The sequence below is a fragment of the Scatophagus argus genome, chromosome 10 (assembly GCF_020382885.2).
Source record: "Scatophagus argus isolate fScaArg1 chromosome 10, fScaArg1.pri, whole genome shotgun sequence".
Taxonomy (NCBI): domain Eukaryota; kingdom Metazoa; phylum Chordata; class Actinopteri; family Scatophagidae; genus Scatophagus; species Scatophagus argus.
In genome coordinates, this window is record NC_058502.1 from 4,453,818 (window position 1) to 4,476,837 (window position 23,020).

Below are 23,020 nucleotides of genomic sequence, written 5' to 3' on the forward strand. Positions count from 1 at the left end.
GCAGGGTCCAGGCAGAGCGTGTTTGATCTGAGCGACCCTTAAAATAATCCTTGAAAGTATCAGTCAGTTGCTAGGTACGATCATGAAAGTGAAGACTGCAGAAAGGCAAAGTGAAGCAGAAGGAGAGAGCGAGTTAAACAGCCAGACGGAGTGAAAAATAGATGAAGAGGAAGATAAGGAGAGAGGGAGAGAAAGAGATGAGACATGATAAATCCCCATTACCAGTGGTCTAATGATGTTAACATTATTCCCAGCCATTGTTCAATCTCAGACCTCAGAGACAGACAGACGTTAGATTAGGGTATGGTGTATCAGTCTATGGAGAATTCATTTCATACTGGGCCAAAAAATAATGCGCGCACAAACACACACACACACACACACAGGCCGAAAAAGGCCTCCTGACCACAGGAAACCCTGTAGAGGTTATCAAATCACGTGACCCCTCTGAAATCCATGGGGGATCAATTCTGCAGCTGAGATAAAGCCAAGCTCTGTGTGTGTGTGTGTGTGTGTGTGTGTGTGTGTGTGTGTGTGTGTGTGTGTGTGTGTGTGTGTGTGTGTGTGTGTGTGTGTGTGTGTGCGCGCGCGCGTGCGACAGAGTCAGACAGTCAGTCACATGAACAGTTGCTTGGTCACTTAAGGCTGACTGTGTGCTCTCATTCTGTTTGTTGTTTTTATTGGTGGGGGGATAGCAACACACCCTGAAGGTGTGTGTGCATGTGTGTATCTGTGCATGACCAACACACACTGTGTAAATCGTGGGAGGTTAATCTTGGTTTGTGGAAGACTGTGTGTGTGTGTAAGAGAGGGGAACCGGGGGTGGTTAATCTAAGGGGTATTAGCTGCTAAACCCTGCATGCTGGGATCCCGCTGCCCCCTCACATTTTGTTGTATACAAGTGTGTGTGTGTGTGTGCGCACGCGTGCACGCTTGTCCAGAGGCATATTTCTATGCACAGTTGTTTGAGTGAGCAAGCAAGACATTGTAGCATGGAAGAGTGATTGCGAAGGAAAACAATAAAGTGAAAAGATGGGATGACAGAGAACTAAAGACAAAGAAATGGAGAGAAAGTGACAATGATGAGAAGTGAAAGAGGAGAGGTGGAGATCGAAGATAGAAAAATGGTGACAGAGAAGAAAGACAGACAGATAGAGAGACAACCACAGAAAGAGAGAGAGAGAGGTTACGTTAGGGAAACTGCCATTTCGCAGGCGTGTTGTTGTGCTGGTTGGGAAGCCCCGTCATTGGGTGTCTCCATAGCAACCCCCAGTGATGTTACCTCCTGACCCACTGATTTGGTGAAGTCAGTTTCCCTAGCTGTGAGTCTGTTTGTCAGTGCTGTTCATGTAAACATAAATGTGTGCATGTCTAAATTCTGTCAGAGCTAAACACACACACACACACACACACACACACACATACACTTTCTCATGCATTCACTTGCACCAAATCAGGTCTGCGGCTGTGACATCGAGCCAAAGAGGACAGGATGCATGAAACACTCAGAGGGAGTGTGTTTCATGGTCATATTCTGGCCATTGCCGCTGGATTCGTGTCAAATGGCCACAGATGAACTGCAGGTCGTCTGTGCTTGTTGTCCCAACAGGGGAAGACCTAACTATGACAGACATGTGCAACTGACAAATAAAACACAGGGTGCAATCCTGTCGCAAGCATGGAACACACTCTTCCTCTCTCGGTCTAATACACACAGCACACACACACACACAGACACACACTTTTTTCATGAGTGCAATGTGCTTTCCATCACATATACACTGACACATCATGTCTCACTCTCTCTCTCTCTCTCTCTCTCTCACACACACACACACACACAATCACACTCACCATATATGTGTTAACACACATGTAGTTGTGTATTATTGATGAGCGAGCACGCAGTAGAGCTCAGCAGATTAAATAAAAATGCTAAAGGCCGGCAAGGGGCGCAGATCACTCATGAATTATTGGCAGAAATACGCTGCACCAGGGAATCTCAATTTGAAAAAAGAATGTGTGTGTGTGTGTGTGGTAATGCATGTGCACATTCACACAGCAAAATCATATATGGAGAATATACACACATACTGTACTTACCCAATGCAAATACTTGAACGTATCCCTACAGAATAGTCTGTACAGTATATAAACAAACTTCCTATACAGGTATAGAGTTCACTCATACAGAGTGTATGAGTGAATGAGTGTATTGTTTCCACACATGACACAACAAACACACACTTACTCAAACACTTCAACTCAAATCAACTTTATTTGTATGGTACCTTTCATACAAACATGCAGCTTGAGGATTAAACCAGTGGAGATTCAAAAAGAAACAGAATTCTGCAACACTAAAAAAATACAGCAATAAAATGTTAAAAACAAATAAAAGTTGATATAAAAAATACAAACACAAACACAAAGGATAAAAATAGTATGATAACCAATGATTAACACCCAGGTAAGAAATGACAAGACATTTTATGTAACAGGCAGGCTAAAAAGATAGATCTTGAGATGTTTATTTAAAAAAGTCTCTCACATCCCCAGGCAGGCAGACCAGGGCCACAGTAGCTAAAGGCCAACTTCTCATACATTTTCTGTTTTGTTGAATTTCACTGAGCTGGGAAACTTTCTCACCTGAGCTGCTGTCCCTCACAGGTTCCTATAAGAGCAGCATCTGATGACAAAAGCACACAGCCTGAAGTGTTGTCAGTGCAGTTAAGATAATTAAAAACTCAGAAGAATTTTCCCATGCACAACCCTTTTAAAACTAAGCTTGTTACCCTAAATAAATAAATGTACTTCTGAACCAGAAGTGCATGTGTCCTGCACAGGATGAGCTGGATTAAATTTTCTTTCTGCTTTTTATATGCGTAGTAATTACTACATACTGTTAAGATCCACTGAGAGACAAAGATGTTGTCAACTGACATCTGGACACATATTGAATGTGTTGTGAACATATGAGATTTATGGAGCTGCAAACAAAGACATCGAGAAGTCCCACAGATTTCACTCTGTCAACAGCCGCAGTATCTACATGTCCTTGGACGGTGCAGCCCTTTACCTGCTCACACCTCCTCTCCACCAGCTAAAAACCCAAAGTGCAACACGCAAAAAGACTTTCTCTGTATACTTTCTCTTTCTCTGGCTACAGCCAGTATCTCTCCGCTAAGTTCTCCTAACGCTCCAGTGATGTAAAAATCGATGGCGAGGTCATCAGGTTTCCCTTGTTGGCTGCCCCTCCCCTTCCTGCCTGCAATTTAATAATGCCCCTTTAAAGGCAGTGTTTAAGCCTTGCCGAGCGATTGTTTTGTCAATAAGACCTCCTTTTGCGAACGTCTTAAAAGCATAGACAGGCAGAGAGCGAGGGAGAGAGAAAGAGAAAGAGAGAGGTAGTATTTAAGAGGGCAGAGTGGACGACGTTGAGGCTACTTAGAGAGGAGCAGCGTGGCATGTACATATAGGTCGCTTATCAGGTTTCAGAAAGGACGAGCAGAGGGAGAAATGAGGAGAAGAAGAGGTGAGGGAAGGGGAGGGGGAGCAAGAGAGAGGTGAGGAAAGAGATGTGGGGTGAGGCGAGAAAAAAACTTAAAAACATGGACAGAGAGGAAGCGTTTGATGTCAAAAAATAAATTCCAGTAGTGCTTAGACAGTTTGGTGCATTTATACATGCAATGCTCATAAAGCATACTGAATGAAAATTAAAGGATAATTCCAGATTATTACAAATTGGATCCTATAGTGCCTTAGGTTTGGCCATTGTTTTTTGGCGTTTATGAGAGCCTTGTACTACTCTGGGAACACTGAGACGAAACTGAGGAGCCAAGTGAGACAAGGAACACAATGAGGTTCCCAGTTTCTTAGCCAAAGAAAACGAAGGCAAACTGTGAAATAAATACAAAACCCAGGTTCAGCTTTGACCCAAGTCAAAGGGTTGCAACCGAGTTGTAATCTTTAAAACATCAGAATTAGTCTTTAAGAGATATGAGACAGACAAACAGGTAGAGCGAGATGAGTTGCATGGTTCAGCGTGTCAACAGGCGAGAGAGAGAGAGAGAGAGAGAGAGATGCTGGAACTTGTTCGTAGAAAGTCTTCTGAGATGTGTGTGTGCGGGGGTGTGTGTGTGTGTGTGTATGTGTGTGTGTTTTGGAATTAGCAGGCCCAGTTTCAGTCCATGCCCTCGAGCCGGTTTCATACACTGCAGCTCTGTAAAGTTGCTTCAGCCTGAAACTCTGACTTTACAACAAATGCTGCACGCACGTTTCACTAGACGTGACATCACCGTCAGATTTCAACACTTCAAGAGTTAAAATGTGAAAATCATTTCAAAACCAATATTTTCTTGTCTTGGTTTGAAGTCTGTTGCTATCAATAGACTTTTACAGGAATCTTTAGCCTGTGCAGACACGACCTTGTCTTTGCTGTATTATGTCAACAGAAATGTGTGCGGACGGGCGTGTGTGCTGGTACACATATAGGTGTCCATGTGCAAAGACACACTGTGAACCGTACACCCCCCCCCCCTTCTTCCTCACACTCTCTGTTTTTCTTACATCACAGCACGCCGCCTCAGGCCAAACCTGCATTTCTCTTCATTCTCTTCTCTCTCTCTCTCAGTCTTTTTTATTCCCTCTTCTTTTCTCCTCTCCCTTGCTTTTCAACCTTCTTTTGTAGTAGTGGAGGAGGTTGGGCGGGTGGGGGGGTGGACGGCGTCCAAAACATGAAAGGCAGAGCGTGAACGCCAGGGTCTGAGTTGAAGCACACATAGTCGCTGTCGTACTCGCCACCATCAGTCGGTTGTTGTTCTCACACTGATGTTTTCTTGCGTTGATCAAAAGCTGCTGTAAAGTGAATCAGTGGGGACATTTAAATAGCAATTAAATACCTAGCAAAGAATTGGACACCTACCCTGACAATTAACAGCTAGAGGACTGACATTGATTTCGTACAATTAAGTGATGGTTCTGTGTGAGGGATTTGTAGACAAAGCAGAGAATAATGAAGCTAACTGCTTCTGCTGGCACTGATGCGCATGTTTCTACTGTCAGCCACCGCTGATGAAGCAAACTAAACCAGGAACTGTTGGTAAATCCTGAAGACGTGTCCATTATCATAGGAAGAAACAGATACTATCCCAAGATTTCTTTTTTTGTCAAAATGTTACCCTCTTTTCCTCACTTCCACTTCTTTGGTGTTTGCTGAGTGTCTGGGCAGTCAGAGGGATCCCCATGGCAATTGCTGTTGTGAGCCAGCGGGGGGAAGTGACACGCACAGACACAGGATATGACACGGGCAGTATGGGGGGGATTTAGGTCAACTACTTTGTGTTTTCAGCAGTTCCCACTGTAAGCCCTGTCAGCAGTACTAGCTCTGTGTGACACTGGTCCTCTGTGTGTGTGTGTGTGTACACTGAGATTTTTTTTTCCTCGCTAAGTTTGTGTATTTAATTGTTTATATGGTTAACAGAAACACATACACATTGAATATTATATATTTATTTACATGCAAATACATATTCGCAGCCCTCTGGAAAATACTTGTGAGGGCAGTAAGGCGAACAGCGTTTCTTCAGAAGCACACACACACACACACACACACACACACACACACACACACACACACACCAATCAAAGCCCAAAGGCTAAAAGACACAGACTCTGTCCAGTGTTTGTGGAGTGGGCAACACAGGACAGCCATGTTGTTTCTGGGTGAAGCCAGGCTTCAAGCCATACTCTCTCTCTGACATTGATGGATGACTGGAAAACTGAGTCCAAGACTGTTTGAATGTGTGTGAAGGGAAGCAGGAACAGAGATAAAGAGTGACGGAGGTCACACGTGACCACAGCGTGCCCCCTTCTGATGCCTTACTCTTGTTCTTTACCTTTATATCTATTCGTCTTCTTTGTCTCTTGTATGAAGAACTTTCTCTCTCTCTCTCTCTCTCTCTCTCTCCCTCTCTCTCTCTCTCTCTCCCTCCCTCTCTCTTTCCTCCTCCCAGCCTCTGTTTATATTTTGCCTATTGGAAAGTCCTGTTTAGAAGTCAGAGAGTGTTGCAAAGCCAACCCAGTCAGAGCCAGTGAGTTCATGTATGTTTTGAAAGTGGCCAACATTTCCTCTCTGTAACTCTGAGAGGCACCTGGTTGTCATGGACACACACATACACACTAAACATATGTACACACTGAGCTCCTCTCCAGTCTGTGTGCTTGAGTGTGTGTGCGTGGTTACACAGGCTGTCGGTCCACTCTGTAAAACCAGCTTTAGTGGTAGATTCATGGCTCTCTTAATGGACACTGGGCTCTTGGGTAGTGGTAACAGTATGTGTGTGTGCGCTTACATGCTTGTATTTTATGTGTGTGCAGTAATGGGGATTAAGTGACCCCATGGCTGCTCTCAGTCTAAAGCTCCTTTTAAATTTCACACTGTTTTTCTTCTGTTTCCCTCTACATGTGGTACTGAACCCAACTAATCCACCTCGTGTTATTAAGAGCTTGATCTGCAGACCAGCGTGTACTGAATGTGTATGTGTGGGTGTGTCTGTGCATAGTTATGCGTGCATTCGGTGATGGTTCAGGAACTTTTTGCCTGCCAATAAAGACGCATGTATTGCAGACTCAAAAACACAGGCCTGCTGTCTAATAACAGCCTGTCTGCAGCACTCAGGCTTGGTCATGTGACTCCAACCTTCAGTTACCATCAAATATGTGTTTGTGTTTTGCATATTGTTTGTATGTGTTTATGCATGTGTGAGTAGGCATGTATTTATGTCTGTCACAGTGCTACAGCTAACACAGAGGTAATATGTGAGGCACCACACCTTCTCCACAGACCTTACACACACAGCCTTTTATTTAGAGTGAGGCTGAGAAGCAGAGAGGATCATGGGACTGAGCAGGGAGTGTCTCAAGCACTTCTTGTCTTTTGATTGGTTTGGGCAGCCTTGAAGGAAAATAGTGAGAATGATGCTACTGGTGGACAAGTGAGTGCATGTAGCAGGGTGAGGGCCTTGAGTGCGTTTGTAACTCTGTATGTGCATGAAGGCGTTTCTGCGTGTTGAAAGCTGCATAGACAAATAAAAGCAAATGCAGTTTCTTTGCACAATATCAGGTATTGCTTACATACTTACAGAGAGTTGCAGCCTTTTTTGCACAATCCATCCCCCATGTTCCCTTCTGTTAATTGTTTGTGGATTTATGTGTGTGTGTGTGTGTTGCAGATAGAGTTGCGCAAGCAGCTGCGTTAGTTTATTCAAACTAATCTGAAGCATCTAATCCAAGTATCCGACCTGAGAGTGACACTGAGGAGGAGAGGAAGGGAGGGAGGGAGGGAGGGAGAGGGACATGTGAGCAAAGGAAAAGGAGGTGATTTATGAGTTAACTCGTCAACTGAGAAGAAGGGGAGAAACTCATAACTGTAATTCCCTCTCACACCCACAGCGGTACATACACACACAGGCAGTATGCAGGTACATGAGCCCAAGTGCACTGCCAGCCCCTACTGCGCATGAGATCATTTGTGAGCTCTATAATAAAATAACTACTTACTTAAGAAGATGGAGCAGGGACACAGGATGGGATAATAAAGTTCAGCAGGGATACAAAGTGAGATATAAGAATTGGAAGGGGGGGTATATGGTGTGAGTGTTAGCCCTCGATGTACTGTATGAAAGCTTGTTGTGTGTGTGGCTGCACAATGTGGCTGATGTGTGTAGCTTTTGTTAACATGTTATGTCGGACTAATTTGTGTAGAAAAAAACTTAAATAGACGCAGGATTGGTTAAAAAGTTCTTTCCAGAGAAACAGTTCAGATAAAAGAGTAAATGGACAGAATTAGTTCTGCTAAAATAACAGAACAGTGTTTTAGTTTGCATGAATGTATGTGTGTGTGTGTGTGTGTGTGTGTGTGTGTGTGTGTGTGTGTGTGTGTGTGTTTTCACAAGTGAGTCGGAAGGATATATGGTCGAGGCGTTAATTGTGGTTGAGTAGCAGACAGTCGATGCTCGCCGCGCGGTGACAACCTGATGATAAGTTACATGATTCTACCCGTCAGAGCTCGCTTTCTTTTTAGTGCTTTTAAATCACATTGATTGGCAGCCAGAAGGATTGTGTGGTTATACAGTTATTTTAAGAGGTTCTCAGATTTGAATATGCATGTAAACCCCTGTCACTGTGCGCTGAAATCCACCGCTGGATCCTGACGCTTCTGTGTGTGATGCTCGCCTTCCCAGCTGTGTATAAATGTGAGGTGTGTGCAGGCCTGTGCGTGTGTTTGCACATTCTCTCAGATTACTAATGTAATACTGGTAGTGAGTGCCGAGGACGTGTGTATGTGTACTCTATGTGCACATGTGTGTGTTTCAGTGTGTCTCATATTACTAATATAATATTGGTAGAAGGCTCAGGAGATGTGCGTGTGTGTGAGTATGCGCGCCACAGAAATTGAGAACTCCATATGAATTTAAATCAACGAGCTTGCAGAGTAACCTTTTGTATATCCAATCTGCATCTTTCCACTGCTCGTTATTAAATTATCCCCTAATTGGTCACGCAACAAAGGCAGCTGATGAAAAAGACAATTTCTTGCTTTTAATTGGGCATTTCACGTGTGCTTCGTGTACACCTGTGTGCGGCTGCCTCAGCTCAGTGTGTCAGTGTGTGTGTGTGTGTGTGTCTCGGGTGTAATGAGAATAGGACATTAGCAAGGGCTTGGCAGACGCCGTCGCAATCAGTTCCACTCTTCCCAGAGAAGGAGGGAGAAGGGCGGGAGGATTAATCCAGACATAAGCAATCTCAGACGGAGAAATAGATTGGAGGCAGAGCAACAAAGAATGAAATTCACCCAGTTTCCTCATATGACTTTTCAGAGCCTTCAGTTGTGGCGTAACATGTGGCCGACGTTTTTGATCCACTGCACCACGGCTGCATGCATGTGTCAGGCATGTGTGTCCGTGGTGGGAATCAAACCCGTACCCCTGGAAGTGTTTGCAACATGTTGAATTCCTTGAACTACCCAAGGCCAAATTTCATTTCAAGTCATTTTCTTTCCTCCTGCTTGTCCTTTGGTGTTTTTTGCCCAACTTTAGGCGTACCACCAGTGGTGTGTCACGCCAAAATAGCCCAGCTATTGTTGCACTGAGCTGGGCTGAATAGTGCAGCTCATTGTGTTGAGATGGGAGGCAGGGGAATGAACAGGCCATAAACACTGGCCCTATAGCACCCAGGGGTCGTGCAAAGGTGAAGCCTCACCCCCCCCCCCCCCCCAAATACAGCAGCTTGGCTTCTCTCTGGTCTCCCTTTCTCTCTTTCCTCTCTGTCTCTCCATCACTGCCTGTCTCTTTCTCTGTCTTTCCCTTTCTTATTTCCTCTCTCCTGATTCCTTCTGCTTTCTCTCCCTCACCCCTACCTCTCCCTGTCTCACAGTCATTCTCTGTCAGCTTATTAACGGTCACAGCAAGAGTGTCTGGTTTGCAGACCAGAGCCCCTTTGCCCCCCCCCCCACTCCTCTTTCCCTCCCATTCTCCCGCTCTCCATCGCTCCGTTCCCCTAGCTGCTATTATGAGAGGCATTTTATCCTTTGTTCCAGGCCCCATGGTGCATGTGGCCTCAGATATGGGGACGACAGGGACAGGAAACCGGCGAGAGTTTTTTTTGCAAGGAGGAGGGGGTTTGGTGGGTTAGAGTGTGGGTTTGTCGCTAGGAGGTGGACCGCCAGTTTCCACCATACAGGGATGGAATGATAAGGAGGGAGCAAGCAAGAGAAGGAAACAGATACAGAGAGGGACAGAAGGGGAGGCACGAGAGGCAGGGTTACTGTAGTTGTTCTTGTAGGTCTAGTAGCAGTAGCACTAGCAGTGATAGCAGGATTATTACTTCACTGATACATAGTCTGTTTAATCCTTAGTGTAAATAAGCACTGGTGCCATATTTCCGGGAGGTCACATCAAGTTAAGTAAGTCCATTACAATCTCCCCTGATCCGCATTTTACCAGGAACAAATGCCTGACTTTCTCAGTGTGCACCTATTGCCAAAACAACCTCCTTTGTTGCATCAGTGTTTTTCTGTGGGAGGCAGAGGGAGCCACCTTTTGCAGGAGAGAAATAAAAACCAAAGAGAGTGAAGAGAGGCAAGGAGAATGAAAGACAAGAGAGAGGAGGTGAAGAGAAGGAGAGGTCAACAGTTAGCCAGTGCTGGCCTTAAGCTGACCTCGTCCTTCCATAAAGAGCCTGGAGAGGCGAGGAGAAGATAGGAGAGGAGAGTTAAAGGAATGCTCAGGCCTCCTCAACCCTCCTTGCCCTCTTTCCCTTGCTCCTCCTTTCATATCTCCCCCAGCAAAACAGGGCGGCAAGGGAGGAAGGGAGGGAGTGTTGGTGATAAAACTCCAGACGTTCCCTCATTTGATGGTGCACTGCCATGTCAGTGCATTCTTGCATTCCTCCCCTTTTCTCTAACTGCCCCGCCACCACTACCATCACCACACACACACACACACACACACACACACACACATATTCCAATTCAACATATTTTATTATATCGAATAGAGAAATAAATTACCAAAGCTTTTTTCCTTTCATTTTCTCACATCATTTCACCTTGCAGAAAGCACCGCCGGCACCCCTGTCAAACGTTTACAATTTTTATAAAGCAGCTTACAAGATGTAACAGAGCAATTATATAAAAACAAAGCAGGAAAACAATCATGCGGTTAATCATTCTTCCTTTATCCTGGTATCTGTCTCTGCCACTCAGTCTCCTCACTTCCCTGCAGCTCTGTCTTTAGAAGGTGATACAGGAGAGATAGCAGGCAGGAAAAAAGGAGAAGCACCATGAAAGCAGTTAGAGAGGGAATATTAAAGAGATGTAAAGCAAGAGGCTTGTATTCACTAATCAGGGGTCAAAGAGATGCAGCAGCTAGTGTCCCTTTGTTTCTGTTCCTCCTCCTCTCCTTTCTTAGATCTCTTAAATGCCCCTTTTTCCAGCTTCAGAAGCACCGCACGACTATTGTTTCCTTAAAGTTCGGGTAATGCTCTCTCCCCCTTTTAGAAATGAAATAGAAGTGTCCGGTGCAGGCAACAGCAGGAACACATAAATCACGTCAGAATCCCCAAGAGCCCTCTCTCCTATGGGTCATTACAGGTCAAAGGGTCACTTCACAAGGGGTTAGGCTGAGCAAGGCCAGAGCGCAGCCTGTGTGGGTGTGTGCAAGGGGCGTGAATGTGCGTGAATGGACGCAGGAGAGGGAGAGAGATTAAGAGTGTGTGTGTGTGTGTGTGTGCAGTTGAAAATGAGTGAGTAACAGATTTAAATATGAGTAATGGTGAGTGTGTGCGTGCACAATAAATGGCCTGATGGTGTGCTTTTATTGGAGGTCACAGGGTAAAGGGGTTTGTCCAGGGTTACATGTACCAAATCCTACTTCTGTGAAAACACACACAGACACACACACACACCCTTAAAAAAAAAAGCTCCTGCTGTCACAGAGTAACACATGGTCACCTGTTTTAGCAGAGTATCACCCAAAACAATGCCTCTCACCGGTGGCAACGTGACATGATTCTGTCAGCAACACTTCCCACACCGCCGCTCTCGAAGCCAAGTGTGTTAAACAGTCAGCAGCCTCAGCTCGCCGTGAGGTGGAATGTCTCCAACAAAGCGAGATGGGTCGACATGTTTCAAACAGGCAGAGAGAAAATCCCGGTTAAGCCTTGCCCCACAAAGACCCCAGTGTTTAGGCCGATGTGACTGTGTATAAGCTGAGACTGTGCAAGTTTGTACAAGTCGTGGACTTTTTGCGTTTTGAGAGACAACTGCCTCAGTTGTTAAGGCTGTTAAGATATGACTTTTGCAGCGGCTTTACCGGAGCTCAGGGTTGCTTAGGGGAAAATAATTTCTCCATATCACAGTTATGTTTAGGAGCTGGTTTGGCAGTGCGTTTGTTTTCATGCTGTCTGCCAAGCTTTTCACAGTCTTAGTCAGCAATTTTTGCCTGATCTTGTTTTGAGAAATACACTGACATTGTTTCTGTCTCCTTCTCCCCCCCCTCCTCCTCTTCCACCTCCCTCTCTTTATCTTCTACAGGTTCATTAATGCCAGGAGGAGAATAGTCCAGCCTATGATCGACCAGTCAAACCGTGCAGGCAAGTCTCCTATAGTTACTGTATTCAGGTTGTGCAGGCGAAACACGTTCACACTCCATGCACCCGGAGGCCCCTCAGCTGGTAAATACAGGAATGTCCAAAAACCTCCAGGGGCTTTCCCCTTCAGTGTCATGACTGACCACTAACATTAAGAACCAAAACGTTACAACAATAACAGCAACCATTAATCAACATACTATTTGGGGTGAGAATCTATTTATTAATTATAATATATAAATAATAATTTGACTTGAAGCGAGTTCACAGTGAGTGGGTTTATTTATTCTTAGCCTGTAAACAAAACTAGCTGTGTTCTCAGTACAGTATGCTCTTAACCCTCTTTTTGCCATCCAGGCAAAGGAAAAAAAAAACACTCGACCCTTCCTCCCCGACTCAAACCAAAACATAAAGAGAACTACGCCCGTTTCTTTTTTTGGGTGACCGTTATTTGGCTTTTTGGCTCCAGGACCCCCCCACTCCCACTTCTTTCAACTCCCCCACCACCCCCAACCCTATTTGCGGCTGTTTCAGGGAGCGAGGGAGGCGAGTGAGCGGTCCCCCTGGTGCATGGCTTGGTTTGGACTGCCGTAAACTTTATTACCTGTAATAGGGGTCAGAGGTCAGGGTGGCATTAGGGGCGCAGTAAAGTTCAAAGGCATTCACTGGGCCTGCGTTCTTGCTTTTGCTTGACTGACCCCCAAACAGCCTGAATCGAAGGTAAGTGGATTTCTATGAGAGCAGAACAATGGAAGCGAACAGAAAAATAGGAACCCTATCAGGTTCCACTTATCGTCGCTGCTCAGTTGTAGGCAGTATTTATTAGATAAAGCGTTTAGGTAGAAGCAGATTCTGAGGCCACTCAGCAAGATGAGTTATTGTCGACACAAAGGAAAACTGATCAGAGCATCAGCCTGGAGCTCATTTTGTTCTTTTGATCATGTGTGTGATCATACATTGATGGGAGCAGTAATTATGTTAAAAGTCATCAACATAGCAGTGTTAAGTCCCAAAATGTCATTTTGTTATACATAACAAGACCCGATGTTTTATTTCAGTAGCAAGAGTTTGGTTTCAAACTATTTTTTCACCTCTGCTGCTATGTAAAATGATTTTCACAACCTTAAATCTACTTAAAGAGAGAAAAAACATATGTTAAGAAGTAAAACAAAAAGATTTTTATCCACACAAGGACCCCAGTCATGCCAACATGTTTTATTGGTTTCTATCACTCATTTTGTGAAATAAATAAAAGCTGTCACCTCATCCAGATGGCTCAAATCTCATTTTAAAACAAAAGTCCTTGTGTGTCTTAAGTGTACCGTAGTGTGTGTTGAACTCTTCCGCTCTGATCCCTATTAGAGCATTTAGACGCATTAAAGTGTACCAGGGGCTTACAGTGGAGAGCCGGCTGGACAGACACGGAGCAGAATGACGTTGAAAGACAACGGCGGCTCCCTGTGCGTGCACCGGCCAACAGATGATCCCGCTTCGGCCACTGAGCCTTAATTAAAAGCACTAATTGACCACTCCGTCCCCTCCCTCCAATCCCTCTATCCCTCCCTCCCTCTGTCTCCTCCTACATCCACAGTAAGTCAAGGAGCTCCCTACAATCCAGATGGCCAGCCGATGGGGGGCTTCGTCATGGACGGCCAGCAGCACATGGGAATCAGACCACCTGGTAAGGCTTTCTCTGCGTGTCTGTTCCTTTCTTTCCTCCCTCACTCTTCTTCGTTAGCTCATTTTCATGCCTTTACCCTCCTTTTATTCCTCTCCACTTGAATCTTGCCTCATCAGTCCTTCATATATTTTCACTCCTGTCTCGTCTTATTCATGTCTTTCGCCCCTTCCTTCTCACCCCTTTCTCATCTTCTGACCGTATCTCAAGGTGTCAGTGGGTTTCATACAGTATCTGCCATGTTGGTGGTTTATTCTGCCGGCGCGCTTCCTGTCTTTTCTCGCACACAAGCACTTAGTGGAAGCTATATGGTCGCTGTGCGGTGGTTTAAGTGTAAGCTGGGCAGTGTGAGTGTGTCGTCAAACACAGTGGTACAGATAAAAACTGCACAGACAGGCATGCTGTAGACACACACACACACACACACACAATGCTACCCTCCCCCCCCACCCTCGACACACGAACCAGAACAGGTGTGGTCAATCACATTACACAACCATCTCCTTCCTCACTCCCACTCGCTCGCTCTCAGTCCCTCTCTCTCACGCCATCAGGTCTAATCCCAGAGTTTGTCCTTAAGCTGCTCTCCTCCTCCTCTATCCCCTGTTTTCTGGGATTCTCTCAAGTCTCTAACCCTATCTCACCCTCCACTCAAAGTCAGCAGGTTTGGATAAACTGCCAGGCTACTTAACACCCCCCCCCAAACACCACCACACCTCACCCTTCCGATTTAAACCAGTACTTTCCTCTGCTATGTTTTCTGTGAAGTTAGTTTCACAGGAAAACAAAAATCTCTGTTGTCTACCTCAGGTTTACCATCAGTTTGCAATCATTTTTCCTGGTTTCGTTTAATTGAAATCTTCAGTATTTGCATTCAGTTACTTAAGTTTGATTGCATTGACATATCACACCTTTTATTACCATTGTTCTGTGTATAAATTCATTCCCTCTGTGTTTCTCAGGACCAATGGGTGGAATGGGCATGAACATGGGCATGGAAGGTCAGTGGCACTACATGTAGCCCCGCCTCAGTCTGACCAATCGCAACACAAAGGGGGATGTAAGTACACACGGAGACACACACACATTGACGTTAATGAAGTGTATGTTTACTTTAGACCAGGAGATGTGGATCTGCTTTTGGTCTGCGATGTTTGTAAAAATGCGATCTCTGACTCTGTGCACTCCGAAATAATGATGAGAATTTAAGTTAATGGAGTTTTAGATGGCAAAGATCCTTGTTTTCCAAATGGAGAGTCTCCAAACTGATATATTTGGGAATAATTAGGTTGCATTTTTGTGCTGCAAATACACTCTTGTTCTTCTCAGGCTGATTTTCTCTGCTACACTGTCCCACTGTCAGTCTGGTGATAAGAGCCTTTGATCACAACCTTGTAACTGTGTGTGCGTGTGTGTGCGTGTGTGTGCGTGTAGCTCTTTTGCTCACTCACATATCCACTAGCTACAGAACAACATATCCCTCATAACAGAGAGGAGAAGAAAGAAGTTTTCAGGATTAAAAAAAAGAGAAGAAAAAGGCGGACAGGGAAGATAAAAACAGTTTAAACACATGTACGTGCACACGAACTCGGATACACGATACAAATAGCAATTACTGATGAGAATCAGTGATACAAATGTCTTTTGAATAATGACTTGAAAATTTTAAGAAACAATTAATTACTGAAAATCACATACACATATTTATTAAAAGTCATTCAGAGTGTGTGTGTGTGTGTGTGTGTGTGTGTGTGTGTGTGTGTGTGTGCGCGTCAAGCAGACAGACAGGAGGAACAGGAAGGTGAATGGGGCAAAATGAGGAGAAAGAAGGAGATGGGTGATGAGAAGGAAAGAGGGTGCGGTTGGGTTGGGACAGGGGGTGGGTGGGGGGGGTGAGGTTGGGAGAATGGGAGGGGGGGCCAGGTAGGATGTTGCCATGGCAACAGACTGATTGGCAAAAATGTAAGCAGTCGTCGCTGGTGCAAGGAGAGAGAGAGAGAGAGAGAGAGAAGTGAGCGCCCCTTAAGTGTCATAAATCTGCCGGGTTGCTGTTGATGCATGAGCCACATTAATACACACACTAACCAGCTAGAGAAGCCCCCCACCCCCCTCCTCCCCTCTTCTCCCCATCCTCCTCCTCCTCCTCCTCCTCTGTCTTCCTCATGCTCTCTCTGTCTCAACCCTTCTTTGTGTTTTTTTTTTAACTGTCAATTCTCCTCCTCTATCTCTTTTCACGCAAACACCTTTTTTCTGTTTCTCTTTAATTCTCTCTCTCCCTCTCTCTCTCTCACTCTCTCTCTCCTTCTCTCTCTCTCTCTCGCCCCAGGGCCAAATAGACTCCCACATAATTCTGGATGTATACAGGCTTGGTGTTGTCACAGTGCACAGTGTGTATAAAGTGGCTACGCGTCCAACCATTGTGAAACGTTGCTGTGTTTGTGTGTGTGTGTACCACATGTGTGTATACCTGCGTTAGTATACACATATACAGACATTCATATGTGAAACAGCTGCATTGGCCCATATATGTGTGTGTGTGTGTGTGTGCATGTGTACAAATGTGTCTGTATAACAGTGTATGTATGTGCATATGTGTGTATGGTAATAGGATTACTCCTGGCACAGGGAGGGGACACAAACTAGTGCAAAATGGAGGAGGTAGCCAGCAGGGTATGGAGCTTAGCTGGGCCTAATTGACTAGATCCAAATTAAATATGCCATCACCAGAGGTGTGACCAATGGATTTGACTTATTCGGTTTACAAAAATAGAGACCATTAACCCTCCAGAGAATGCGCGTGCATGCGTGTGAGCGTGTGCCACGATGAAAATATTCCACCCTTGTTTCAGTCACAAATGTCCACGACCAAAGCAGAGACTCCACTCTCACGTCGAATGGCATCTTTCGGGTCTGAAATGCAGGGAGACATGGCAATAGAAAGGCTGTGCTTTTCAGAATGAGACGTATGAGTGTGCGTCTGTGTTTATGTGTGCGAGTGTGTAAACATGAGGGCTGGTTCGCCGCGTCCAAGCTGCCTCTTTCCAGCAGCTGCTAGCCTTCCCAGCAGACCTTGCTTTAAACAGCCTCAATTTGCCTGCTGAATCTCGTAATTGGGCCACCAGAGGAATCCTCTGCTAGACGAGCACAGGGAAGACGAGTAGACAGCGGAAGAAAAAAGACAGAGAGAGAGAGAGAGAGAGAGAGAGAGAGACAGGGGTAGACATAAAGAGGGAGGGGCGGATAAAGAGATGGCGAGCAAGAGAAGAGTAAACTACAAGAGGGAGGGGTAGAGGGAGGAAGGAATGAAGAAGGAGGAGGAGGAGGGAGGGAAGAAACTGGGAGAGAAATGGTGACAGAAACATGTCTACTCTTCCTCACGACTAGTCGTTTCTTTACAGCTTCATTAGCTAGTTGTTGCTAGCTGCTAGCTTGTCCCCGTCAAATATTGCTACTTTCCTTTCTAGGTCAATTAAATGTAAGTGATGTGTTATATTCTTTCATGACCAATTAAATTAATAGGTTATTACGGGAAGGGGTGGTGGTGGTGGTTAACTTATTTGATTAAGAGAGCACAGGTTCATTATATTTTATAAGCAATTTTCATTAGCAGAGTCGAGGTTTTGTTACCGCGGGGCTAAATTGAGCAGTTATTGTGCTGAGGAGCGCTGAGCCTTGATACAGAAGGTGTGCCTAGCAGTCACACTGCAACATTACTTAAAACTAAAGCCAATTAGTCCTGCTTAGTGAAAAGCGTTATGCTTTCCACCCAATGATGATTACAGAGCTTATATCCCCTTGCGAAACAATACACCTGTCAGCAGAGATGAAGCCCAGCAAGTGAAGCAGAAGCGAGCAGAGCCTTTGATAGTGACGAGAATGACTCTCGGATGACCCTTAGCCTCTTTCCCTCCTTCCTCTTCCCTGCTTTCCCTTTTCCACAAAATTAGCCAGGGGTGGCCCCTGAAAACAGTTATTTTCAGTTTCAGGACAATAGTTATCACAGAGTAGAGAAATTAATTATGGCGCAGGGCATATAGGAATTTTTCTGGACCGCTCTGCTCTCAGCTTTTTGCAAAATGTCGGGGAGAACGCTTGAGTGAACGCTGCCTGTAACCCCTTTGCTGCCAGTCGCGGCTGGAGACCCTTTGTCCCAGGACTCACTGCTCCAATCATTAAGCCCAAATTTGTTAACCTTCTGCTGAGGGGTCAAGATCCCTCCTCTCACCCCCCACTAACATGCACCCTCCCACCGGCATCCTCAACTTCTTTTTCTGGTGGATGAACTTTTACTATTAACGAACACTGGAAAAAAACAGGTCCCGATGGGGATTTTGTGCCCCCTCGTATTGTCCATCTGAATGTGTGTCCCTGTTGATTTGGCCCCTCTGGAATCTCCCTCAGAGTCTTAAGAAAAGAGGCCTACAGCTCAATGTATTGATTGGCTTATTAAGTGAAAAACCTTATTAGCAATGTGTGCTCTTTCAAGCGAGCACAGTGTTTATTAGAACCTTGACATGGATTTACTTCTGTCATCATGACACTCATTGACCAGCTTTACACATGCAAGAGTGACAAACAACCTGCAGTAGCAAAACAATTGCTTTGATTGCTTTGTTTCGATTTTGGGCATAATAACATCAAATAGTGACTTCCGCTTTTTCGGTTATCTGCTGTTTCTGTACATTTAACTGTACAAAACATACTACACCTTTATGAATTTTGCAAAACTGTTGCTTAATTGTATGGAAATTCAGTGGATCATTTGCTTACATGCCGCATCTAAGCTATAGCTTAGCACGACTGAAGTCTTATCTTGTTGCAGTGCCACAGGTTATGACCAGCACAATGCAAAGGTCAAAGGTTTGGTACAATTAGGTCCAGAAATATGTGTAAGCCCCAGTTCCTCGTCCATTGAAAGGAAGCTAACTGAAGCCTGCACAGATTCTCTTCAGTAGCCCAGGTGAAAAGTGACGGATGAGGGGAATGACAAATGAGGGCCCTTGCTTTTACTCCTCTGTTGTCCTCCTGCGCTGCAGCTCTTTGTCCTTTTCCCTGCCTGCCTTTGTGTCATCTCTAGTGGCCCTCTTGTGTGTGTGGCGAACACGTGGACGGGCAGCGGGTGCTCTCAGGTGACGGGCGGCCGCGAGCCTCACCTCTCCTCTTTGGTTTTGACAACAATGGCCGTGGCTCCTCAGCGGTGGCTTTCCACCTGTAGTGATGGATGACGGCTATTGTTGGGTTTAAAATGAAGAATGTAGGGAGAGAAGAGGGCGAAGATAAATTTCTTTACTTCATATTTCATTGTATGAGGAGGTTTGATGCGGCATGTGGCAGGTTGTATCGGCTTAAGGGGCTATGAATCATATGCAGCATAAATGTGGCAATTGCATGTTGTGAATTTTAGACACTTTAAAAGATAGAAATGTGTGTCACAATAATACTAACCTGAAATAGTTTTAAATGCTGCTCGTCAACAATCAAAAGATATATCAAAGGCTAATTTTAAGTTTCCTTGTAGTCCATTTAAACAGATTATCCAGGAAATGTTAAGTAGTGGACCTTGGTATCACTTCAAGTCGATCATGTGTGTTTGGTCTCTAAGTCCTCTCCTACTGTTAAAGTAGCATTACTGAGGGTGTAGGATTAACTCACTAAACCCTCCAATGCTCTCTCATACGTCTACACAGTCTTAGTGAAGGCCAGACTTGGGTCTGCATTCTGACCCAGATTAGCTCTGTGTTGGGTTTGCAGTAGTTGTCACTTCCTATACTGCTCCTCCTGCAGGGTCTTATGAGCAGGTCCTGCCATGCTCACCATCAACCCTGAAAATGTAACAGGAGAGTCTGCTTTCAGGAGTCTAGTGTGATCTATTGTTTTATTTAATGAATGATTAATGACATCTAACTCGTTCAGCAGTTTTATTTTGCAGTTAAATGCTTTCTGGCCAAGTGGTGGAGACAATATGCCAACTTGCTCAGAGCTTAATAACATTTAAATGACTTTGCACATACGCTCGAGATTTTAATTTGTTCAACTTTACACACCGACCAGAGATACATACATCAGTAATGAACCGCTGACCTTGAGTGTGTGTCAATCCATATGGGAGTGTGTAATTCCTGGACTGTAGAGTCTAACTAGAAAATGATCATCCGTTCACTGCAGATTCCAATCTTCTTTTCCAGTACAAATCCTCTCATTTACTTGTGCACAACGGAGCTCTGAATAACCAGTTTGATTTCCTCTTTCCTCAGAACCGCAGGGCAAACCAGGAGATCATCTGTCTCACAGAGGGCTACAGAGCATAGGAACGGGACTCCTTGACTTAGTGACGACAACAAGAACAGCAAACCCCCCTGTCCACCACCAAGACCCAACACCATTCTATTTGGCTCATATCTGCAACATGGAGACCTTCCATGGCTGTCCACAATACTCGTCTATGTATCCAACAACGTGACGCACAGATGATCAAACCTCAACCAACCCAGATGAACCCCTCAGTCCCGACAGACCCGCGCTCCTTCTCCTCTGGTGGGCACTAGACTTCGCCCCCTTGCCACTGCCCACTAGGATCTCATGGATTCCTCCATTAAAAGTGATTGTGATTGCGAGTATAGATGACGCACTGTGTCCTTTGCCTGTACCTTTGGCGAATGCAGCACCTGGTGATATATTCTAGACTTTTGGCAAACAAAAGAGACTTCCTATGAAGAGCACTCCACTCTTTGGGACGACAACGGAATTGGACCAAGGAGAAGCCAATGTCTGTACCTGACAGGACACTAACAAAGCAAAAGAGGTGCCCTTTAAAAAAATATATAGTGGATTGAAACATGGAAGGAGGGAAACTAAGAGAAAAGAAATTAAAAGTATAACTATATCAACCCCTAGTTTGGGAAGCAAGTGGAGAAAGAAAATATACTGTATACTGTTGTAAAATTACGCTGGACTCTCACAAGAACTGGGAATTTAAGTATTGTAAATGCTATTGTATTGTTCTGCATATTATGTTGTTTCTAATAGATTTTTTAAAAAAAGGATGTGAACTTTTTTCTCTTTTTTTCTGATTTCTTTTCACACTATGTGTGTGCCGTCTCTTCATCAAATTTGACCTCCTTCCCTTTCCCACCATTGAATCACAGTGCATTTTTAAAAGCAAAAAAAAATGAATAAATGGACAATTCGATCAGTCTGCCATTTCTTCTCACAGGCCTTTATTTGGATGGTAAGAGTGTGATGGTGATTCACGTCTTTTTTGTTTTGTTTTGTTTTATATACATACAGTACACAAAGCACATACACAGCTGTGTCCACACCTTGTAACTCCAATTTGGGTGATTTTTTTTTTTTTCACATTTTCATATCAGTTGTTTATATATTCCTCTGCTGGTGCAAAGGTTTTGTTGGTCTAAAAGATTCTTGGACCATCTGGGGTTATGAAACTCTCTTCTCACTCATTGGATTAACTCCAAACACAGTGAAGCTAAACACAGTTTCTGAGAAGCTAACATTCTGGAGGTTTTTAATCCAGTTGCCATTGTCCAATTTTTCCTTTTATCCACTTTATACTCTGATCACATGAGGGCAGACACATAATGCAGGTGTCAACAAGGCTAAACCTCATTACAGGCTAACAAACATGATGCAGACCTTGAGTTAATGCTCACAAACAATCCAAAAAAACACTATAGATGGGAAACTGCAAGTTGTTATTGTTTCCTGTTTCCCCCCCATGTATGTCTGTGACTGAGGGCCTCTGAAAGTCTATTCCAATGTCCTATTGATGTGTTTTATGTCACAAGGCCGAGCGCTCGCACGGCCAATGGATTCGCCTCCCCTCAGTGTTTTGATGCGGCCTGATAACAGGGAGAGGCAGCGGCTATGGGAAAACACCATTTCTACCACAATCCATTCATTTTGATTTGACTAGATGATGTAACGCTGATCAACAGACAGGAGAGAATGTAAAAGTCACTGTGTGTGTGTGGCAGTGTGTATGTGAGGGGGAACGTGTGTGTGCGTGCGCATATACGTGCTTGTGTGGGTTATCAATGCATCCATTATCCATTGCTTCAAACATGTATACGCACATCTTTTCCTTCCTTTGAAGACGAGTCATGTTTCTTATGCTTTTACTTTGAAGGGTATATATGTACATCTGTGTTGTAAATAAATACTTTTTGTTCAAATAACAGAACTCAGAACTAGTCTCACATTATCTTCCAACATCCGGCTGTGATCTGTGAAAAAGATGTACTAGCCTACTAATTGGTAAATCATCTTAACAAAAATCGAATGTTGTAAAGCTAAATTGGGGACAAACGTGTTTTCATGTTGACAAATGCCCATTGAAGAAAGCACGGGTCCATTTATTCTTAAAGAAACATGCACTTAAGCCAACCTTCCTCCCATGGCTGTGGATAATGTGCAGCTAATGCATGCGTTATGCTGTAATTTTCTCACACACGGAGAGGGGAGGCGAGGGAAAGAGGGACTCGGCAAGAAAGCGAATTATCCTTCATTTAGCATTAAAATTCATTTAAGTAAAATTGCTACAAACATGTAAATGGGAAGATTAGTTCTCCCTCACGCCTTGTTGCCCGCAGTCAAAGGGCTCCGCTTGAAGCCCAGCGCGCTGCAGCCGATGTTGTCTCCGGGATACACCGCACTTCAGGAGGCGGCGACTGAGCCGACTGAGGAGACGAGAGGAGAAGAGCCGGGCGAGTTTTGTCTAATTGATACATTTCGGAGAGCAGCCTTGAATCCCAAAGTCAGTGTCTTTTTTTTCAAACCAGCGAACAAGAGAGGGTCTGTTTTATCCATAACAATATGCGCGTGTAAATCAATACTCTCCCCTTCTCCTTCTCTATCTCTCCTCCGCGCAACTATTGTGTTTTTACTGCCTTAGTCGAAGTGAATGCTATTTACACTAAAGCAAAAGAAGGAAAAAAGACACACTCTTAAAAAACCCAGGCGACGTTTTAATTGCTTCGCCTCTCCACCACGGCTGGAAAATCCGAGGCTGTGAAATGTGAATTCCTGAGCCTGTGGCCGCTGGGAGCTGTGGCGACAGAGGAGAAAGCCCATGCTTGACTGCCCTCTTTAGGGAGGCCTGGTAACTGTCCGGGGCAGGGACGTTTGGGGATGGCGCACGGCACAACACCACCTCCCCTTTTACGCACGGACGTA

The 23,020-nt window shown here is 44.7% G+C and overlaps 1 protein-coding gene across 4 annotated transcripts in view; it reads left to right on the top strand.

The window, feature by feature from the left end:
• Positions 1 to 22,025, top strand: part of LOC124066420 (homeobox protein Meis1) — a 188,137-nt gene extending 166,112 nt beyond the window's left edge. For all 4 annotated transcript variants that reach the window (XM_046402769.1, XM_046402771.1, XM_046402772.1 and 1 more), the window contains 4 exons: positions 12,095 to 12,153; positions 13,742 to 13,831; positions 14,791 to 14,888; positions 20,083 to 22,025. In XM_046402769.1, the coding sequence (XP_046258725.1) occupies positions 12,095 to 12,153; positions 13,742 to 13,831; positions 14,791 to 14,849 (208 nt within the window). In that variant the 3' untranslated portion in view covers positions 14,850 to 14,888; positions 20,083 to 22,025. The remainder of the gene's footprint in view (positions 1 to 12,094; positions 12,154 to 13,741; positions 13,832 to 14,790; positions 14,889 to 20,082) is intronic.
• Positions 22,026 to 23,020: the final 995 nt, after the last annotated feature.